At 51.2% G+C, this 21,089-nt stretch overlaps 1 protein-coding gene across 1 annotated transcript; it reads left to right on the top strand.

Annotated features, from left to right (window-relative positions):
* The first annotated feature begins 2,862 nt into the window (after positions 1 to 2,862).
* Positions 2,863 to 19,466, top strand: DLST (dihydrolipoamide S-succinyltransferase). The gene is made up of 15 exons (XM_056346201.1): positions 2,863 to 2,995; positions 7,588 to 7,621; positions 8,906 to 8,954; positions 10,018 to 10,073; positions 10,431 to 10,505; positions 10,906 to 10,961; positions 11,666 to 11,777; positions 12,204 to 12,359; positions 12,648 to 12,733; positions 13,409 to 13,506; positions 15,342 to 15,472; positions 16,039 to 16,112; positions 16,976 to 17,059; positions 17,603 to 17,770; positions 18,252 to 19,466. Exons 1-15 carry the CDS (start codon positions 2,927 to 2,929, stop codon positions 18,384 to 18,386), a joined length of 1,383 nt encoding a protein of 460 aa, XP_056202176.1. The 5' UTR covers positions 2,863 to 2,926; the 3' UTR covers positions 18,387 to 19,466.
* Positions 19,467 to 21,089: the final 1,623 nt, after the last annotated feature.

The raw sequence follows: 21,089 nt of genomic DNA, 5'->3' as shown, positions 1-21,089 counted from the left end.
CAGGCTTCACCATGCCCGCAGCCGCCTCCCAGCCTGCCGGCCACTTCCAACAAAGCCACACAACAAATGCAATGCGGTCGCAGGTTTCATCCACCCTCAAGCCTTTCTGAGTGGTGTGGGCATGAGACAGCCGGTCCTGCTACCTCGCTTGGTTAATTACAGAAATGCCTTCTTTTGGCCCTTGGTCACAATTTCTCACCTCCCCTGAGCTCAACTGCAAGGTCAGGGAGCTCACCCAGCCCCTCCGCTGAGGCATCCCAGAAAGCCGGGGTGATACACCCCTTGCCCACACATCGCCTCAGAGCTGGCCAGAAGCTCTCAGCTTGCCTAAGGCTTCCAGCATCTTTCTGCTGGAGATCTGGAAGGTGGGAGCAGAGCCTGTGGTCTCAGGCCATGGCAGCCCAACGTGGGTGCCCTCCGCTCCCCACCGCAGCCTCGCCAGCGCCGGCAGCTGCTGCCCCCAGCCAACTGCCCCCGCTGGCACAGCAGACGGTGCCTCGGTTCCCTTCCCACCAGCCGTCACCGTAGCACCTTCCAAAGCACTACAAAGCAGCCGAGGCTCCTCTTACCTGAAGAAAAAGACCAAGTAACGAGACGCAGATGCTCAGAAGGGAGCGCGTCCTCCCCCGCGGCAGCTACCCCAGGGGGGCTCCTGGGCAGGACAGCCGCCTGTCGCCCCCCGGCACCGCGGACCCCCCTCTCCGAGCCTTCCCCGGCCGCTGCACCCCCTGCCCAGAGCAGGGGACCCCCGGGCCGAGCCTGGCCCCGCTCACCGGCGCTCCGCGGGCGGAGGCGGCCGGGAGCAGCGTGCGGGGCCGGGGGCGCGGCGGCGCCTCCTCCCGCCGCGCTCGGTCATTTAAAGCGGGAGCGGGGAGGCGGGAGGTGGCCAACCGGCTGGGAACGGCTCCTGAATATGCAGATTGTGCCCGGGAGGTCAGGGCCAGCCCGGGGGCCGGGCAGCCGCCTGCTGCTAATAGACCCCGGCTCGGGCGGGGAAGGGGGCGAGCTGCAGGCTGCCCGGGTGGGCAGAGGGCCGTTCCCCCCGCCAGAATTCCATCTGGAAACCCCCAGCCAGCGTTCGGGATGCTGAACTGTTGGTGGGATGATGCAAATCCACGCGGTTAGAGGCCAAGCGGTGCCCCAGGCAAGTGAAGAGCCGCCCAGGGGTTCCCGGTGCTGCCCAGCTTCCAGGGAAAGCGCCCAGGCACTTGCAGCATCCCTGCCACGGCGGGACAGAGGCATTTCGGCTGGCCTAGAGGTCTGCGGTGGAGGATATGGCCAGGAAAGGGAACAAGACAGGAAAAGCAGCAACACCAAGTCCCTTGCTTACAACAGGGTGTTTTAGAGACACTGCCGGAGCTGTGCTCTGAGCTGAGCGCAGCCGGTCCCCGGCCCCAGGACAAACCCACCTGCCCCAGGGGCACGCAGGGTTGTGAGCTTTGTGTAGAAGCCATGGGACAGGTGGACAAAGCCTACTACGTGTGCCGCTCCTGGGGCTTAGCCTCCTTTGCCTCCATATACTTCCTTGAACGTGGTGATGTTTGGTGTATTCATTTGGTACAGGAGGCTGTGGTTAAAAGCAGTTGGCATCAAGTGGTCTTACTCAAAGATATCAGCCCTCAGACAACAGATCGCAGAGAAATCCCTGGCAGAGAGGTCTTTCGGGCTCACTTGCCTTTTATTAAAGCAGTCAGTTCAACCTCAAAGCCACAGAGACTATCCCCTGTTGAATTTTATCCAACCTCTTACATTGAAAATGATCCCAAGGATGTTCATTGAAAATTTATATGAGGAGACTATTTTGAAGGTTGCAGTTTACCATTCATATATTATTAAGCAATGGCTAAATTGAGGACACGTGCATAACCTAAACTTGGCCTCTTTGAGAGCTGTCTGGCTGCCAGACAGCCTTTTATGACTATCCCAAGCTAATTCTCATATTCTGCAAATGGGTTCCTTGAGTTTTCTTCCACCAGCGGTCCCCCACCTGGAAGCAGGCAGAAAACAGAAGCTAGCTGGGGGATTTTCAAATGTTTTCAATATACAGATGGCATTCGAGGAACGGGGCTTACTTGTGGACTCGTGCATGTTTGTCATGGTGAGAGGGCCTCCTTGCCCATTTCCAGCCATGCAACATCCCACTGGCTAATGCCAGTGACCGTGTCATCCTACCTGAGGCCGACCCCATGATTTTGTCAAGGCGAGAAGGAAAACCACTGGTACAGCTGTCCTGCAGCAATCCAGAGTTGGTTCAATAAAGCGTCATGAAACAGCACCCGCTGGTTACCGGGTGTCCATTCACATACCAGGAACTGTAGGTAACATAACTTACAGGTAACATAACTTGTAATGTGAAAGCCCCTGTGTCCGCTTGTGCTGGGGCCAGTACAGCACGTGGACAGGCAGGGCTGCACAAAGGTAGGCACAACCAGGACACAAGGCGTGACTGAACCATCTGCCTGCCACGGGGTCCCATGCGGGGCTGTGGCAGACATCTCAGGTTCAAAGGAGGCTCTTGAGCTACCACAGCCTATCTGCAGCCTTGCCCTGCCCCACAGCCCCTGCCTTAGGCCTGTCCTCACCCCACAGCCCCGTCCCCAGCCTGCCCTTGCCCCACAGCCCCTGCCTTAGGCCTGTCCCTGCCCCACAGCCTTGTCACCAGCCTGCCCCCGCCCCACAGCCCCTGCCTTAGGCCTATCTTCACCCCACAGCCCCGTCCCCAGCCTGTCCCTGCCCCACAGCCCTGCCTTAAGCCTGCCCTTGCCCTCGCTCCCCCCCCCCCCCCCGCCCGCGGTGGTGCCGGCCCTCTGGCCCCGCTCCCGCCGTTCCGGAGAGGTTGGTCCGGCCCTACGCACTTCCGGCTCGCGCCGGGCCTGCTTCCGGTGTCCGCCCTCCGGCTCCTCCCGCCGCCGCCGCCGCCACCGCGATGCTGCTGCTGTGGCGGTCCCGCTGCCTCGGCCGGGCGCTGGGCCGCTCGCTGCGCGCCCTCCGGCAGGTACTGCCCGCTGCGGGCACCGGCCGCGAAGAGGGAGGAGGGAGGGGCGGCGGCTGGGCGGGCGAGGACGGCGGCGCCAAGGGCACCGGGACGCGTCCCCCCCCTTCCCCTCCCGGCCGCCGCCCCGCGGGGGGGGGGGCGGGGGGGGCGGCGCCCCCGGGGCGGGGGCCGGGGCGAGCGCGGCGCTGCCCCTCCTCGGGCTCCGCGCCGCCGGGGGCCGCGTTCCGCCCCGCGCCGGGCCGAGCCCGGCCCGTAGGGAAGGGCAGCGGCGGCAACGGGCAGGGCTGGCTGACGGGCAGAGCTCCCGCAAACCGCCGCTCCTGCGCTGGGCCGAGGCGTTGGGGGTCTCTGTTGGCAGCCGCCACTCGCCTCGCACCTCCCCGGCTGGGGTCAGCCCGGTGCAGCACTGGCCGATACAGCGGTGCCCGCTGCCTCATTTAGTTCTTGGGCTCCATTTCTCAAAGCGGTGGTTGGACCGATGCGAGCGGCGGGGCCCCGGGCCGGGCCGCCGTGGGCTCGCAGGGGCTAACAGCCAGTGCCAGCTGCTCACACCCACAGCAGGGCTGCTCACAGCCACCTGGCTTCTGGCCTTTGCTGACTTGTGGCCACATCGTTTAAATAGCAAACGTGCCTAGCTTTGCGTGCGTACATATATATGCACATGCGTATATATACATATACATGCATACCTACAGGTGGGAAAAGATCACTTCACTTCCAGATGACCAGCTGAAGGCTTAGAGCAAGACATCTGGTTTTAGCCATTGTGTGAGTCTAAGCAAGCAAGTGTTGACAGTTAATTGTAATGTTGAACGTTTAATTATGTCATGCTTCCTCCTAGGGCTGTTGTGTATTAAATGCTTGTCTCTGGGTGCTACAGACAGATTTGTGTTTATAAATACTTTGTGTATATATGAAACTGTGCTATAAACAATTTGTAACTATATTATATTTTGTTATATGTACATGCAAACTGATTATAGTGCAGTTTAAAATAAGTTTAAGTGGCATTTTAACAATATTGAGGTTTTGTCAGCTCTCAGTGGTGCTGTGTAATTGTACAGAACAGGGGGGAAAGCCAGATGGAATATTCAAACCTGTTACAAAACTAGTCTGCAAATCAGGAGGTTGCAAGAGATTATAGCTGAGGACTGGGAAGGGGAGGTAATTTTAGCTGTTAGGTGTACTGGAAGAGTTGAGAAGTCAAGGTGGTAGTAGTAGTTTAATTTCCATTTGTGTAGGTATATGGGAAGTAAGTTTTGACTAAGGGGGGTAATACATGCTTTTTGAACAGACATCAAACCTCTGATGGGAGAAGTGAGAACAATAGACGTGTACCAAATTCATAAGTGTAGGGTTGAATGGGAGAAAAGTGGAGTCGGCACGAAATGAGGGTAGGGAAGGGTTGGCTGGATTTTGATGATCTCGTGAAAGAGGAAGAGGTCTTGGATTAATCTATCAAGCAGAAGTCACGCATGTGCATCAGTAGCCTGCATCTGAGCACGTAAGACTCGAGGTGAGGGGGTACAGCTGTTGAAGGATGACCTGAAAAAGTCCAGAGAAGAGCTAGTCTGAAAAAAGATGGTTTGATCAGGAGTTGCATTCAGTGCTTTGAGAATCAAGCCCTTCTGTTTATGTGGGGAAGAGTTTGTAAGAACTTTTTCATCCCTGTTTGATCCTCCCCACATGCTGGAGGAGTTCTCAAGCCTGTCGTCTTAGTAACAGTATCCTTTACCACTCAGTATTGTTATCTCCATCTCATCTTAGCATCTGTCCTGCTGTGCTATATATAATTGTGTTAAAATCCATGAAACATGTGCAGTGGGTTTTTTGTGTGTAGCAGTGGTTTGGACTGATCCTTGTTTTGAAAGCAGCAGCTTCTTTGCTTTGAAGAAGAAGCTGGGGCTGGAGGACTGATTGCTGTGGTCCCTGTCATCAGAGCTGCCCAGCACTGGGCTTCTCTTTTGCCTCTGTTGTAATTAACTGTAGCCTCTTGTTCACTTGGTGTCCTTACCTGAACTGGTCCCTGTGCCCGCAGTTGCAGAAGTTTTGTGAAAATATGCAGGCTGTCACTTCAGCTGATTTATTCTGTAATTTATTTCAGTGTGTAGTGACCTACTGGAAGGTGACAGCTCCTTGAAAGGTGTGGCCTGGGACACTGTGCTAGAGTCATTTTGAGATTACAACAGTTATAAAAACAATTCTGAGAAGTCATGTGAAACATGGGGGAAAAATTAATCAGTTGGTTTGTGAGTCACTAGCTAATTAGACCAGGATTTACTTTTCCAAGTGGAGGCTGCCTTTTTAAAGTGATCCAAAGTGCTAATGTCAGCTGGTAAAACCTAAATGTTTCCATTTTCACTGAAGAAGCTCCAAGGTCAGGCAGAAGGCAGATTTAACAAGGTGATACCAGGAACAGGTGCAATCATAGCAGTTCCTTCAGGGAAAAAGGGAACAGGAAACAACAGCCTTGTCAAGCATCTCCCGGTGATGCATGACACGCAATGGTTCTGCGGAATGCAGGACAGAGGAATCTCAGTATCTTGTATGAGCGACTTCCTCCTCACATTAGAGCGCTTTCCCTCATTTTGTAACCTAAAAGACAGAAGGGAAGAGTGATACCAATTTTTTCATTAATTTTGCACCAGTTGTGGAACACAAACTTTGCACCTCATGCAGATGTGTTTTGTCACAACAATTTATTTTAGGACAGGCCTTCTAAACTTTTTTTTTTGTGTGTGTTAAACTTTACAATAAACTGGTCCTGAGAAAATAAAATTGGCTGTTTCTGCTTCAGTCTAAGTTCTTTCCTGACAAGTTATTGTCTGGGACGTTAAGAATACCTTTAACCACTTTTCTATAAAGCACCCAGGAGGAAATTAATGGTCAGAGGGGAGCTCAAGTTGCTTGGTATTTTATTTGTCATTTGACTTCCTATTATCTGGGACATTACTAGAAAGTGGGAAGGATTTGATCAATACAGGAGCTAATGTATGTGCTGAGGATTGTGGTGCTTTAGGTTCTTGACCAAGTGTGGTTACATTGAAGTTTGTCTTCCTGATCTCAGCTTGAGGCTAGCTCTACACAAACTAGATCTGAGTTAGCAGGGGGCCAGTGCTGCACCAAGATTAAGAGTTGTAGCGTTCACGATGACTCTGCAAAGACTGTCCAGTGCTCCTCCCTGCTTTCCCTTTCCCAGCCAGACCTGGGGCAGGGACTCCAGTGGGCCCCGCTAGAAGCCAGTTTTGCAGAACCGTTAGTCCAGGATCATCGGTCCCTGTAGTGGACCATTAAGCAGGGTAGCAGTAGCTGCATGGCGCTGGTGGGGCTCCCGAGCTCTGCCAGACCCAGGCTGGCTTAGCAGTGACTCAGCCTAGCTGCCTGCATCCGTAGCATGCTAACCATAACCATGTTGAACTGCCCATCGGTCACTGAGTTGACTATGCTTTAATATCAGAGAAGGCAAATCCATCAGTAAATTTGGATAATTAAACTGCCAGTGGGTCGATTCCAGGCCTGTTAGTAGTTCTGATGATATGCAGTGTTCACTGAATGTATTTTTGCATGCTACAGCACTCAGTCCTGTAGATGGTATGACAAGCTTAAGTATCTTTTTGGTCCTTGATCTCTGTGTTGTCATATCACACGCATCTCCACAAATTATTTTGATATTTAAGATCAGTTATATCCCATCCTACTTGCTTCGGCGAAGTCGAAATCAGGGCTTGTACACAAACGTCCCTTCAGACACTTGACAATGCGAATGAAATCTAATTTTTACCTCTTACCTTAGCTGCTGGGTAGGGGTGTTTTGAGCTCTTGAGTAGCTGTTGTTCCAAATCAGTCAGCTGTGCTTTTGTCATGCTTACCATGGTATTTTCCTATAGTTTTTAAAGAGTTCTTAGGTTCTCCAGATCTGCGGGTTTGATGCTAGAGAAATGTATGATAACAATAGGGAAAGTAACTAGAATACCTTAAAATGTCTTTTTGAGGAATGTTATGCTGAGCTAGAAGTGCAGTCAATGATTACATGGGTACAAAACGTCACCAGAAGGTGGAATTCCTGGCTCGCTGAAGGCAGTAGAAATTTTGCCATCGGGGGAAATTCTGACCTTCTGGAGTTCAAAGGCTCCATAGCCTTAAAACAAACAAACAAAGCCCCCCAAATGCTGCGTTCATGACTGTAGGAGTAAACAACATGGGATGTTTTTTTATTGTATTCAGTAGCTATCCTTGACCTCATTTGTAGCAAATTTTAGTGAATTGGTCTTTAGAAATCTGTTCCTTCTTAAAGAGGAAACTGTGCATGGGAAGGTCAAAGCAGCTGGAGCCACAGCTGAAAACCACGTGCATCAGGTTTAACGTCACTCTACAGGAAAGCGTCCTGGAAGCAGACAAAGCAAAGAGGAGGGTGTAGATGCCCTCACCATCTCCTGCTCTTGCACAATATGGGAAAGTAGCACGCCAACAGTCTGGAGCATGGGAATGGTGGGTCCTGTCTCTCTCTGATCCAGGTCTCGTGAGAAAACCAAAGTTCTTCTAGGGTGGGTCCATCGCTTGGCAATACTGATAGTTCCTCTTCTCTCTGACAGGGGAACTGTACTCTGGCAAGATGCTCTCTGTCTGGTGAGTCTTATGCTTTTATTTCATTTCAAACTACCTAGACAGAACAGAGCTGATGACGGAAGTTGGTAATAGGTTTGATTGGAATGTATTTCTGTCAATCAAGTCACGAAGGAACAGTTGGTGAAATGAGCTGTGTTTCCATGTGAGTGCCTCCCTTGCCTAACGTACATGCTGTCCATTCCATTGGGCTCTGGTGAAGATTTCACAGCAGTAGCACAGTGTATTTCAAGCATTGCAGTGCCTGAAACACATGCTATTGCAGAGCCTAGCTCTCTAATAAACTCCTTTGAAAATGATGGGTGAATGTTAAGTGACATGTCAAATCTAGTATGCCTCTGAATTCATCCTTGGTGCTTAAACTGGATTTTCCCAGAGCTGTTTTTTCTAGCTGTACAGTGTTTATATAGTGTTACATCACTCACTTCTGAGTCCACTTTGGGAAACCAGTTAAATCTGCTTACCTTCTCCGGTTTCTAGAGTTCCAATAACAGCTCTTTAGTAGGGGATGGCATCAAAATTATATTGCTTTTCTAAAAAATCAAATGGGGAAATGGTTCTTCCTTCTGGCATTGTGTAACTGAGATAATTATGTTCTTCAGTTGCTATGCTGACTCTTTTTAAGATCAGTCTGGAAAACTGCCCAGTGCCCTGAAAGAGACAAAGGACAGGAGTTCAGTTTGTAGTAAAAATTGCAGTGTCAGGGCATGTGAGCGGTGAGGGAAGGGGACACTGGGATATGTGAAACTGAGAAGCGATGCAAGTACCTCCCTGCTGTGAGTTTTGGAACAGGGGCTGGACAGAGAAGAGGGGTGCCGGTGGCTTGCTGTTTGGCCCTACACTGTTTTCGTTCCGTGAGACTGTGAGGCTCCCTGGGGGTGCCTCTTAGGGCACTGATGCCTTGCTCCTGTTAGGAACCCCTTTCTGTTCGTGAGGGTAACGCAGTAGCAACTGAGGTTTTAGCAGTCCTGGAGGTGTCCCATGTAGCTGTTCCCTGGTTTTGTTCTGACTGGGGTAGCTACTGCGTTGTTTGCCCTTTTCAAAAGTTATCCTTACTAGCTTTAAGGTCAAGAGAGAACTGGTTTTACCACCTCTGTAAATCTAGATGAAGACAAGACCACTGGCAAGCTCTGGGCAGGTTTGATGGCACTGAGGTGCCTCTCTGTGGCTATGTTCCCCACTTAGTCCCAAGCTTCTTTCAGGGTGAACAGTGGTGTCCTCTGCACCCTTTACCTGACAGGGACACTTGAGGACCGGATGGCTGGGTAACACCATTCTCATTCACAGGTGTGGCTGGAAGCCAGGGACTGGCTTACATGAACAGCAGGAAGCTTGTGTAAGTATCCCCTGGAAAGCTGTGATGTGGAGAGGTTGGGGCTGCTCTAGTCCTGATAAGATTTGAGGGCTGGGAGGCAGAATATGGTTGGCTGTCATAAAATCCCCGTGCATATTGTGGGAGCGTGGAGCTAGCCCTAACAAAATCTGGGGTTTGCAGGTCAGGAGCTGTGGCATGCTTAAATAAAATAAGCTTTGTTTGGAACCAGATACCAAGGCAGGAGAAGGACAGGGATGAGGAGACTGCTGATAAATGGATCTCTACCCTTTGATTATCTGATGAAAAGTCTTGTTTGCTATGTGGTGGCCTCCTGGTAGGATTTTGATAGGTGAAATGGAGTGGCTTAGGGAGCTGTCATATGGCAAGGTTTACATTGCTGGGGTGGTCTTGTAGAAATGTATTTGGGGAAATAACCTTAAGAGTGCATCCATAAAAGCCTGAAACGCTGGTCTGTTTGCACCAAGTAGCCTGTGTTAGAGGAGACGCTAAAGCATGTTTGCTTCAGGTTTCCAAATGTGTGAGTAGGTACAAAAAAATCCTTTGGAATGCTTGGGGTTGCCAGCTCCCTGTGAAGGGACATGGTGGAGAGAAGTAGCTGGATGCGTTGCCATAGGCAATGTATGGTTCTTTCTCTTTTGTTGTTGGGGTTTTTTTTTCTTCGTTTGGTTTTGGAGCAATCTAGCAACTTCTGTAGAGGGCAACAGTCCTGATCTGAAGGTAAAAAATGGTTACCCACCCATAGGGTGGGCTGGCTAGGTCAGCCTTTTATCAGTATTTAAACCACAGTGGTTCCATTGGGTTGTCTCCCTAAATTAAAGCTCCATAAATGTCAGTTCTCACTGAGTTTCTGAGGGCACTAGTGATGGTAAGCTGTTATGTTTCCTTTCTTAGTGGGATTGCTGCAGCTTGAGGGGTAAGTAGGAGTCCCTTGGAACAAATACATCAGAACAGCTGAGCAGCCTTTCAGATCAGTTAAGCAAATGTAAATTCTGTACTTGGGCTTGGAGCTGGCAGCCTGCAGAGGAACATCCTTCTGTGTTCATCTCTTTCTCTCTTTCTGCAGAGTAAATAGCTCCAGTGTCTTCACTGTCCGTTACTTCAGAACCACTGCATTACGTAGTAAGTAAAAAGCCAGGAGTCAGTGGGATGGCTCGTGTGCTACTTGTTGCTGTCCTGACAACAGCCGAAGCTACCTCTTCCCACCCATGGTCTAGGCGCATTGCCGCCCTGCCTCGATGGATGGCTGAGGGTTTATGTCAGCCCTCAAGATTTTGTCTGGCATTCCTGTCACAATGTGACTTTCAGCCAGATGGGAATTTCTCTGGCATTTAAATGTTAATCAGCGTTGAAGGAAGAAGGCCAACATTTGATGTCTGTTGACCTACCCCCTCGAAGTAGAGTCCTGCAGACAAGAATGAAGCAATGCTGTAAGTTTTGAGCTCTGAATGCATTCACGTCTGTCTGTCTCTCTCACAGGGGATGATGTGGTTACGGTGAACACACCAGCCTTTGCAGAGTCAGTCACAGAAGGAGATGTCAGGTGGGAGAAAGGTAAGCAGCTGCCTCTTCCCTGAAATTCTCAGCACCTTTACTGCTGCACTGGACAGCTCAGGGATGGATTGTAGTTCACTGGCTGACAAGACAACCTGCTCTGTGCCTTTCGATCTGTGACAAATGAGGCAGTTAACTGCAGTTCTCCTAAGGGGTAAGGATTGCAGTTACAGCCTTGGCACCTCTCTGTCGTGGGTCATGTTGGGTGAAGGGTGTTGTCTAAACTGGAAACAGACTGTGACTGTGCAATAGCTTGATTGATTGAGCTAGACTTTTCTTTAGAAGTTCTGGAGAGCTGGGGTGAGAAAATACTGGGTTAGTGGGGGAGACTGCTGTGGGTTAAGAGGGGAGGCTGGAGCATACCTACCTCCTCACAGTGGTCTTCATATCTATTGTTCAGCTGTTGGAGACACAGTGGCAGAAGATGAAGTGGTGTGTGAGATTGAAACAGACAAGGTAGGAGTTTTCTGGACCAAAACTTCTTCTAGTTCTGTAGTGGGTACCCTGTATGGCTTCTCTCCTGCTAAGAGCTCCTAGAGCCTGCAGGCCCTGCCTGTGTCTCCTGCTCCCTTCACGGAAAAAAGCTTTTCTCATCTAGTGTGAAAGCTGGATGTGCCTTAAGTGAGAATTCTTTGATAACCCTTGCTTCCTCATACATTTGGTTAAGCATCAGTGGTGCTGATGTTTGTTGGAGTTGCAGTTCCACTCCTTCCAATTCCGGTGCTTAAGCTTTGAAACCTGTTTGTGTTTAAACAGAGGAGAAATCTGCAGAGCCATAGGATGTCTTCAGATTGTGTTAAATTTAGCCTTTACGTTTACTCACTCCTTAAAGGACTCTTAAGCTTTGAAGTTCTTGCTAAAGTTCCCTGCCAAGTTATGCTTCTGGTGTTGCTGTCAGGAAGATGCTGGCAGTGGGTCAATTCTTGATTGTACCCTGGAGCAGGAAGGTCAGGCTATAAGTTACACTGCCAGCATCTCCTAAAACTTCTAAGTATTGGCACAAAATCCTGGTGGAGGATATGAACACTGGTGCCAATGGTGCGAGACAGAGCCGCTGTCTGTGCCAAATGACAGTGTGTATCTGCATATTGGCATCTTCTCTTGGGCGCTTGTTCTCCATCCAATGTCTGGGGAAGTTTCACTGATTTTCCTTTTTGCAGACATCAGTGCAAGTTCCAGCCCCAGCAGCTGGTGTGATTGAAGCCCTTCTGGTACCTGATGGTGGCAAAGTGGAAGGGGGGACACCTCTGTTCAAACTCAGGAAAACTGGAGGTGAGCCAGGCATATATAACTTGCATGAGCCTTCCTGTTTCCACTGATGTTTTTCTGAAGATGGAAGCAAGGCATTTAGAGGGATCCTGAGAGGGCTTATATGTTTCCTCCATCTACCTCTCTAGCTGGATGAAAATACTGCTGTTGTCCATTAGAAAAGGGGGGGAACTTTCCTTTTGCTCGCTCTGGAGGAGACTGCAGCTCTAAGCTAAAATTAATTGAGAATTCCCCTGATACAGCTTTCTTCCCTGCCCTGTTCTCATCAGCATCCAGTTTCCTACCAATGAGGAGATCGAAGGTGTTGATTAGTAAAACACTTTCACCATAGGATCTTCTTGTGGTGGCTCCTGTCAGTTCAGTAGTGCTGAGAATATAAAGGCCCTCTGCTGGGGGGTTAACTTACCATGGTTCTTCCTTGTCTTTCAGCTGCTCCTGCCAAGGCCAAACCAGCAGCAGCCCCTCCTCCTCCTGCAGCCCCTGAACCTGTAGCTGCGGCTGCTCCTCCCCCTGCTGCAGCACCAATTCCCACTACAATGCCACCAGTGCCACCTGTGTCAGCTCAGCCCATTGACAGCAAGCCAGGTGAGGCAACAGCCATATTCTCCTATTTTCAAGCCTTTCTTCCTTGTGGAGAGTGTGTAAGGTTAAAGACAGCAAACAGTTTGGTGCGTATGGTGAAGGCCTCCCCACATTATTGCCCTGCATGCTCCAGACTGGCGAGCTCAGCTGTGCCTGGAACCCGTCTAGCCCTGTTCAAGGCTGCTTCCACGCTGTGTTACTTGAGCAAGGAGCTCAAACGGGCTTTCTAACTCGGGGCATCGCGATCAAGACCTGGCTTCCCTTTTTGACTGATGTGTTCTTTACCCTCAGTGTCTGCGGTGAAGCCAGCTGCAGCCCCAGCGGCAGCCCCTCCTGGGGAGACAGTGCCCAGCAAAGGTGCCAGATCAGAGCATAGGGTAAGCTGTGGGAACAGGGGCATTGCCAGTGCTTCTGTTGCTGAGTGACAATCTGTTCTGGCATTTTCTGGCTGTGTCTGCACCTACCTGTTCACACCCAGCTCAATGGGGCTGTGACAGATGGGGATATTCTCTGCTTGGAGGCACACATTTAGGGGCTGGAGGAAGAGCCAGGTCCAATCTGACACAGGTCTTTTTGAGGCAAAAGTCTTGTCTTGAGCTCTCCTGACTGAGCACAGAAAGCTCAGTGTGATCTTCTTGGTTGGTCCACAAGCCCTCAGCAAAGGGCTGAGGCTGCTGCAGCTGCCTTGTGCATTCATAAGAGAACACGGTTGAGCAGCTGCCTTCTTAGCAATCTTGCTTTTCTCACATTAGCCTCATGCTGGGAACCTACACATGTTTGGAGGTCTTGAGAAACACATAGGTTGGAAGCAGTCATACTGTGATGCGTTTCAGCACTGCTTTTCAGGTGAACTGGGTGTTGAGCTGGGAAGCTCTGTAGTGATATCAACTTCTCAGCCTGTCATGCTCCTCAAAGAGACGAGTGAAAACCTTGGCCCTAGGCATCTTACTGGTCAACCAGACAGCAAGAAGAAGGGCCTGTTGAGTTTTTTGTGCATTTTGCCCCTTGGATGAGCTTGAGGCAGCTTCTGATTATATCTTTTTAATTTTCAGGTGAAAATGAATAGGATGCGTCAGCGTATTGCTCAGCGGCTGAAAGAGGCTCAGAATACTTGTGCCATGCTGACCACTTTCAACGAGATCGATATGAGGTGAGGACCAGATCTCTTTTTCCTTTTATGAGTCGAAATAGATGCAGGCAGTCATCTTGAAATAGCAGTCAAGACTTTGCTGATTCTCTTCAGAGAGATTGGCAAACGTATCTGTTGGGACCTCTTTCTTAGGTGTGTACCACACTGTTTGTGCAGCTTCACCAGGACCATGCTGGTGTTGCAATATGAGGGGTGCATAACTTCCTAATGGCCTGTTCTTACTTGGGAATCATCTGCTGCTTGTAAAAGGGGCAGCCTGGTTCCTCATCTGCGTGGTTCTTGGTTGAGGACTGATAGGTGTTGAGCAGAAGACCAGGTGTGACTGGTACCACTTGTAGAGTGGCTATTAGAAGACAGCAAGTTGTAGCATCTGCTTTCTGCCACCCCACCAAGTTACTGCTTTTGGAGGTGGGCCTATTTAGCTTCCCGTGAGGTGGTTCCCCAGGGCTCATCAGCCTTTCAGGTGAGTTTTACATAGGTCTGAGGCATTTGCTGTGGGATGGTGCAGATTTCCAGAGACGGACTAGCATCCTTCCGCATCCCCTTCGGGCAGGTGGGGGTCTTCTGACTCAAGCGATTGCATGGACTGAACGCACTAATGGCTTTGGAGGGCGGGCAGCTTATGTTACAGTGCATTAAGGGGAAATTGTGCCCAAATCAAATTGCTTTGTGAAATCCTATTCTGCTCCTTAAAGACAAAACATGTAAATATTTGGGTCTCAGAACAATAAGGCTGGCAAAATAGTCTTGATTGGAGGGGAAGTGCTGCAGCTTTATCTCCTCTCGGAGGCTCATTGAGGTGTCGCTTTACGCTGGCCTCGGGCTCTCGTTGCATCTGGTAATCTGGTTTGGATTGATTGCTGTGAGGTTGACTCTTGAGGACCTGTGCTGGGGCCTCCTGCTTCCCACGGGGGTCAGCGTCTGAAAGGAGGAAGCCATAATGAGCCGGTTTCATAGCAGACCTCATCCTTATTGCCGCAGTCCTTGTGTCTTGGGAGGCACTAATGTCTTTGGGTGGTAATCCTAGCCCTAAACAAGGTTAATCACGGGAAAACAAACACTCTAAACCATGGAGAACCTGCCCCAAGCTGAAGCTGTCTCTTCAAAGACTCAAGGTCCCTGGAGGGGGCAGGGATGGACCACGCAATTCTACAGCATCTGGCATTAGCCTGGTGTAGCCAGAGCTTGTAGCCACAGCTTGGTTGACTTTATAAATGGCCTATGTTCTGATAAATAGAAGCAGTGGGGAAACATGATTAGTCTGGATGAGGACTATAGGTGGGCTGGCACTCACTGCCATAGCATCTGGGAAAATTTCTCTCATATTCACTCAACTCCCAAAGCCGGTGAGTTAAGTACTGAGGCATCGTTGTGGTGGCAGGTGCTGGACTTGCACAACGATTGAAGTTTTTTCCCTCAAATCACCATGTGCGTCTTTTCTGCTCTTGGCATTTCCTGCTTTTTCACCCCTCTGGGGTTGGCCCAGGCACACCTGCAGTTGCTCTCTGTGGTACCACACTGGTATCAGCATTGGTGTCCCCAGAGAATTGGTGGCAATGTCAGGCTGAAGCAGGAAATACACCATGCCCCATCTTGCTTTTGTGCCTGGCAGGTTGAGTTTGCGGTCCAGGACCAGTTCCTGTTAGATCTTTTGGCAGGGGCCTTAGAGCCACCTTCAGCCCACTTCAGGTGTGACATTCGAAGGATTTTTCAGCAGACCAGGTGTTCGGCGCTTGGTTTGCAGTCTTTGGGGCTGGTGCTGAAATCTGTTCTAGAGTGAGGGAGCGGTGTTTTCTTGGACTCCCTGCTGACCAGCGTTGTCATGTGTTTTGTAGCAACATCCGGGAGATGAGAGCTGTACACAAGGATACCTTTTTGAAAAAGCACAACCTGAAGCTAGGTTTCATGTCAGCTTTTGTGAAAGCTGCAGCTTTTGCTCTGCAGGACCAGCCCGTTGTGAATGCAGGTGAGTGGGGACCCTTGCCGGTGAGTCTCACCAGTGAACATGGCAGAGTGGGGAAAAGCAGGTTGCTAGGTCAGTGGCAGGGCTAATACTTTGGATAAGCAAGTCAAATACACAGGAAAAAGGAAGACAGTCCTGTGTGCTGCAGCTGGTTTTGCTAATGCCACTTACGTAGGCAGAGGACAGCTTGCCAAGAGGGGCTCTGTTATGCCGGGGTTGCCAGGAGCGGGGCTGGGGCCCCAGCCTGCAGAAAGCAGAGCCTGCTGGCTGCTGTAGTGGTGGCTGCTGTAGGTGCAGTGCAGTTCCTGGGGCTGTCAGAGGTGCTTGCTTAAACCCAGAAGAGGAGGATAACCAAGAGCATGTGTGAAGGGAACTGACCTATCTGGACTGTGTTTCCTTTCTGCCTATGCTGATGCTTCTCCCACAGGGGCAGCGAGGGCTTATTTTTCTCTGGAGTTGTGTTTAAGCTAGAGACGAGCAAGTTGTTACGATTTGGTGGCTACTTCTGGCCTGTTGAGCCCTTGATCCTGGGTACTGCGTGTGTAACACAGCTTTTTTTTTTCTCCTAGTGATTGATGACACGACCAAAGAGATTGTGTACAGGGACTATGTGGACATCAGTGTCGCTGTAGCAACTCCCCGGGTAGGTACCTCAGATGCTTTGGCCATGCTTCCTCAGGTCTGGAATGGTCATATACTTGGAGCCAACTCAGCTTTGAGCTCTACTGCAGCAGAAACTTCCTGATGAGACTGATCTATAAGTGAGACATCTTATACGTTGTGGACTGCAGAGATGGGTTTTGGGAGAAGATGGAGGACCAAAAATATTCTGCCACTGTACTAGGAGATATAGTAACAAGGTTATTATAGATCTCAGTGGTTAATGAGTAGGGCCAAGTTAGGGAAACCCTTTTTTTTTTGTGCACCTGTGAGGATATGGCATAGACAATAAAAGCTTTGCATGTCCTGTCCTTTGGCTAACCCTGCTGTGCTGTTCCACCATTTCTGTAAATGACATTGCTGCTTCAAAGAGATATTCCTGTCCAGGGAGGGTATGGGATGGAGATACAGCTGTTGAATTAGTTGAGTCTGTTGTGAGGCAGAGGTTTGGCCAGGACTGAGGTTCTGACACTGCTCCCAAAGTCTAGGAGAGGTCCAGCACAAAGAGACTCCACTATTCTTGCGGAGAAAGAGGTGGCAGCTGAACTCTGCCCAGTGTCTCACCTGCTTTTACAGATGTGGAACTGCATCCAGACAGACCACGTTTATTTTATGAGACGGGCTTACAAAGGCAAAGATGATGTCTCATTTACCGTGTTGGCCCTCGGTGCGTGTCCTGGCAGATTTCCTGGCAGGCTGCCAGGGTGTGAGGCAGCTCTGCCAACCACCTGCTGTGTGCTGAGACAGCAGGAACTCTGCTGGGCTGAGGCCAGGCTCCTGCCCCGTAACAGTTACCTGTGTGTCACTGCAGTGAGTTTGCTGATCATGCATTTCGCTTCTCCCTAGGGTCTTGTGGTCCCTGTCGTTAGGAACGTAGAAAACATGAACTTTGCTGACATAGAACGTGCTATCTATGAGTTGGGGGAGAAGGTAAGGAAAGTTGGAGGGTTTTCTGGAAAAGGTTGGGAGGAATGGGAAGAACTGGGGGTGCTGGACAGGCACGAATTGATTCAATCCCTCTGTGTCATCATCTCTGACCTCTAACACACTTGAGTCGTGCTGTGGGGAGTGATCCAGTTACATCTGTGGCTCTGCTCCTGCCTTACAGGCAGGCCTGTCTACTTGTTGCCTTTCCAGAAGACCAAAACCTATGCATTAGTGACATGGTGTGTCTTCACCGTTGTCTTTAGAGGCCAAGGCAGAGCTGCCCTGGGGTAGAAGTCCCTGTGTCTGTCTCCTACAAAATCAGGAGTTGGAAATGAAGGCAAGAGAATCCTTCCCCAATGCCAGTAAATGTTCAGATCTAAAGACAGGGTGCATTTGCAAGTGATTTGTGCTGGTTTTCAGCTGAACAGATCAGTAAGTGAAGCTCCTGCCATTAGCATTTATTCCTGGAGAGGCTGAATGTCCAGACACTTGTCCTTTGCCTTCTGTGATCTGTGGGGCTTTCTAAGACCGTACTTTTTCTTCTAGGCACGGAAGAATGAACTGGCCATCGAAGACATGGATGGTGGCACTTTCACAATCAGCAATGGAGGGGTTTTCGGGTCACTCTTTGGGACACCTATCATTAACCCCCCCCAGTCTGCCATCTTAGGCATGCATGCCATCTTCGACAGGCCTGTGGCTGTCGGGGGCAAGGTAGGTGGAGCTGCGCAGCAGATTTCAGTGAACAGAGGGGAGGGCTCGGTGGAGTGAGGACCACAGCCCGTAAGCTTTTTCTAGGGAGTTGGTGTCAACTTCTGAAAGGCTTTACTGTGAAGGGGGAGCAGAGACTAATGGGTGTAAGGCAGCTTTTCTGGCACCGGTACTTGCCTGAGGTGTGCAGGGGGTCTTGTCCTGTTTGTGAGGGGGAGAACTGGATAATCTGCTTAGGTGTGGGGCAGAGGAGGGGGCTGTAGCCTCTGTGATAGAGAACGGGTCCAGAAAGGGACCTAGTCTTGTGTGGCGATCAGTGCCTGAGTGAGTGAGTGGGTAGGTCATCCTGCCAGGCAGGACACATCGAGGAGAGCCTGAACCCTGGATTCAGGATAGGGAGAAGGCAGGGTCTCCCTCAGTTTCACAGGAGGGCGTCATGCAGGCAGTAGAGCTGAGCTCGCTAATGCCGGTCTTATTCCTTCAGATCGAGGTGCGGCCCATGATGTTTGTGGCACTGACGTACGATCACCGGCTGATTGACGGCAGAGAGGCAGTGACTTTCCTGCGCAAGATCAAGGCAGCGGTGGAGGATCCCCGCGTGCTGCTGCTCGACCTGTAGGGCAGCCGCACCCCCACAGCACCCACCCAGAGCAGGGCCGCAGCACCAGCAAGGGCAATGCAGGGCATTCAGGAACTGGCAGGGGTCATTCCAGTCTCCCTCCCTCCGCTGTGGTTGGAGCTGTCCCAGAGGGAGTTGTGGGGATAGCTCCTACCTCCTTTCCTATTCTGTTTAACGAAGGTTCAGTTTCTCATGAGGATTGCTGTGCGGTGGGCCAACCACTGAACGGCACTGCCTTTCCGGAGCTGTCTGTATGGCATCCTCTCCCTCACAGCACCAAACTCTCACCTCTAGCTTGTCCTATACCACTGGAAACTGCTTGCTGCTGCTGGGCTAGGGTACCCTTCCCTGCCGCTCCAAGGCGGGTTCAGCTTTATTTCCTAGCACTGAGGTTCCTGGGAGGGAGAGGAGAGGAAAGGCTACTGTTCTGTCCCTGTTTTGCTTAAAAATATTTCACACTCATCTGCTTTGCGAGGGCAGTCTGGGGACCCCCCAGGCTGCTTGCAGCAGAGATTTTGATCAGAGCAGGGCTTGAGGTAGGTGTCACGCCTCTAGCAGTGCCCTAGTTACACTCCCTCCACAGACAGGAATGCAGCAGCGGCAAGCTCCCCTGCTTTCCCTTGGAGATGATTGTCTCTCCAGCCTGGTCACCGTGGCATGAATGTTCGTGTCCGGGTGGGCAGAGCGCGTGACCTCTGTGGAGGTAGCACTGTTCCTGGGGGAACAACCCTTTTCACCATTACATGCCTGACACGGGGGCAAGAACCAGCCCCCAGCAGCTGTCCTTGAATCACAGCTCACTGATGGTGGATCCGACTGCTGGCTTCCTGCGTGCGAGGGCTTGGCCCGCTACCAGCGGGGAGACAGCTGGGGAGGGCCAGGTCTTCAATGTATATCCCAGCCCAAGGCTGCTGGTTTTGGGGGGAGGGGGGCAGTCCTTAATCTGATAGCGCACACATGTATTGGGGAGTGAGGGGGTTGCTAGTGCCTGCAGACTCTATTACTCTTACCCTCTACACAGAACTTGTAACTAAAATATTTAACACAGCGGATTTTAAATGAAATAAAAATGGGCAACAACTGCGAGGTGGGGGTGTGTTTGAGGGGGCAGGCAGCAGCTCCTGGACAAGGGCTCTGGCATCAGCAGTGTCGCTAAGTGTAGTGTGAGAAGCCTGTCACCTGGTGGTGAGAGGAAAGGGAATGGGAGCTGGGCCCTTCGCAGGTGGGTCTAAATTGTGGCTTCTCTGGCTGTGAACTGCTGTCCTCAAACCCTCTTTGGCACAGGGTTGGCTGTTCCCAGCAAAGATGAGGTTTTGGGGGCTGGAAATGGTCCGTTTCTCGGTCTAGCAAGAGAAGCGTTGCAGACGGTGAGGAAATCCCAGTGTGTGGTAAGTGGCATGATGGCCAAGAGGGGGACTTGGGAGAGGCTGTTACAGTACCGGTGTGGAGCCGGGTTGGTTTGTCCCTGATAGAACAGGGGAGAGCTGTAAACCATGCACGTGGGGAAAACAGCCCTTAGGGGTTGCAGAGGGAGAAAGCAGGCAAGATCAAAGGACTGTCAAGTGCAAGTTGGCTGTGGTGCTGAGACTTTCCCCAGGGAGCTGTCTGGGTTGGAACAATATGAAATTGTTCCTGGATCATGGCAGGGTTTTTCCAGCTCCGACACCAACTTCAGAGAATGGTTTGCCTTTCCCGGCTATGAGTGAAGAAAGCAGCCCCTTTTAACAGAAAACTGTTCCACTTACAGCTTGCGTGCTGGTGAGAGCAGTGCCTGGTGCTGGTTCCTGCATCTTCCTGGCAGCTCTGGACAAACTGGTGCGTGGAGTCAGCTTGCTTCTGACTGCCCCTGGTTGAGGTAGGTGAGGAAGAGAGGAAAAACCCCTTCCCTTGCTGTATAGGAAGGGCAAAGAATCTAGCCACTCTTGCACAAGTACATTGAAAGAGAAAGTTCTGATTAGAAAATGCTGCTAGCACCAGTGCTCTGCGCTGGTTTAGGATACGGGGGGCCCACCTTGGCTTTGTACGTGAACCTGGGGAAGGGCAATGGCCATGTTCTGTCAGAGGCTGCAATAAATGGGGCCTTCCAACTGGGAATGTACAGCCAAGCTCCTAAAATGATGCAGTTTAGCCAACTGCTCTTATTTAATCTGCCTGCTCTATTTAATCCGCCCTGCTGGGGCTTGCTGTAGGAGGGCGGTGCAGCTGCTGTGCTTAAAGCTGCCTTTTGACCCTCCTGGGTGACACCCATGGCAGTGTCCTGCTGGGGCTTTGGCCACAGGGTGGGTCCTGCTGAGCCTCCCCTCAATCACACAGGATTAGGAGGCTGTGGTGGCTGTGGGTGCAGCCAGGAAAGGCTGCCCTGGAGTGGAAAAGCACCAGGCGCTGCGTGGAATTAGCGGTCTGCTCCCTGGTTAGCCCTCTTGCTCCTGCACGGCCTTTCAGGTACCTTCGCTGGAGTGGGAGAGGAGTTTCTCCCAGGCTTTGCTCCCCTCTGCTGGACAAGCACCCGGAGGCAGCGAGGAGCAGGCAGGGTGGTAGCGGCCGGTGGCAAGCAGGAGCTGGAACCAGCTAGCCACTGGGAAGTTTCACTGGTGCCGGTAATTCCTTACCGTTGGGGATGAGGGAGCGCTGCGAGCACGCCGGGGGGAGATGCAGCACTCCACTGCTGCCATTGCTAGCTCATCCTTCAGCCTAGGGCTTTGA

Source organism: Falco biarmicus, chromosome 7, assembly GCF_023638135.1.
Source record: "Falco biarmicus isolate bFalBia1 chromosome 7, bFalBia1.pri, whole genome shotgun sequence".
NCBI classification, from domain to species: domain Eukaryota; kingdom Metazoa; phylum Chordata; class Aves; order Falconiformes; family Falconidae; genus Falco; species Falco biarmicus.
The sequence above is the reverse complement of the archived record's forward strand: the minus strand, read 5'-3'. Positions and strand labels throughout refer to the sequence as shown.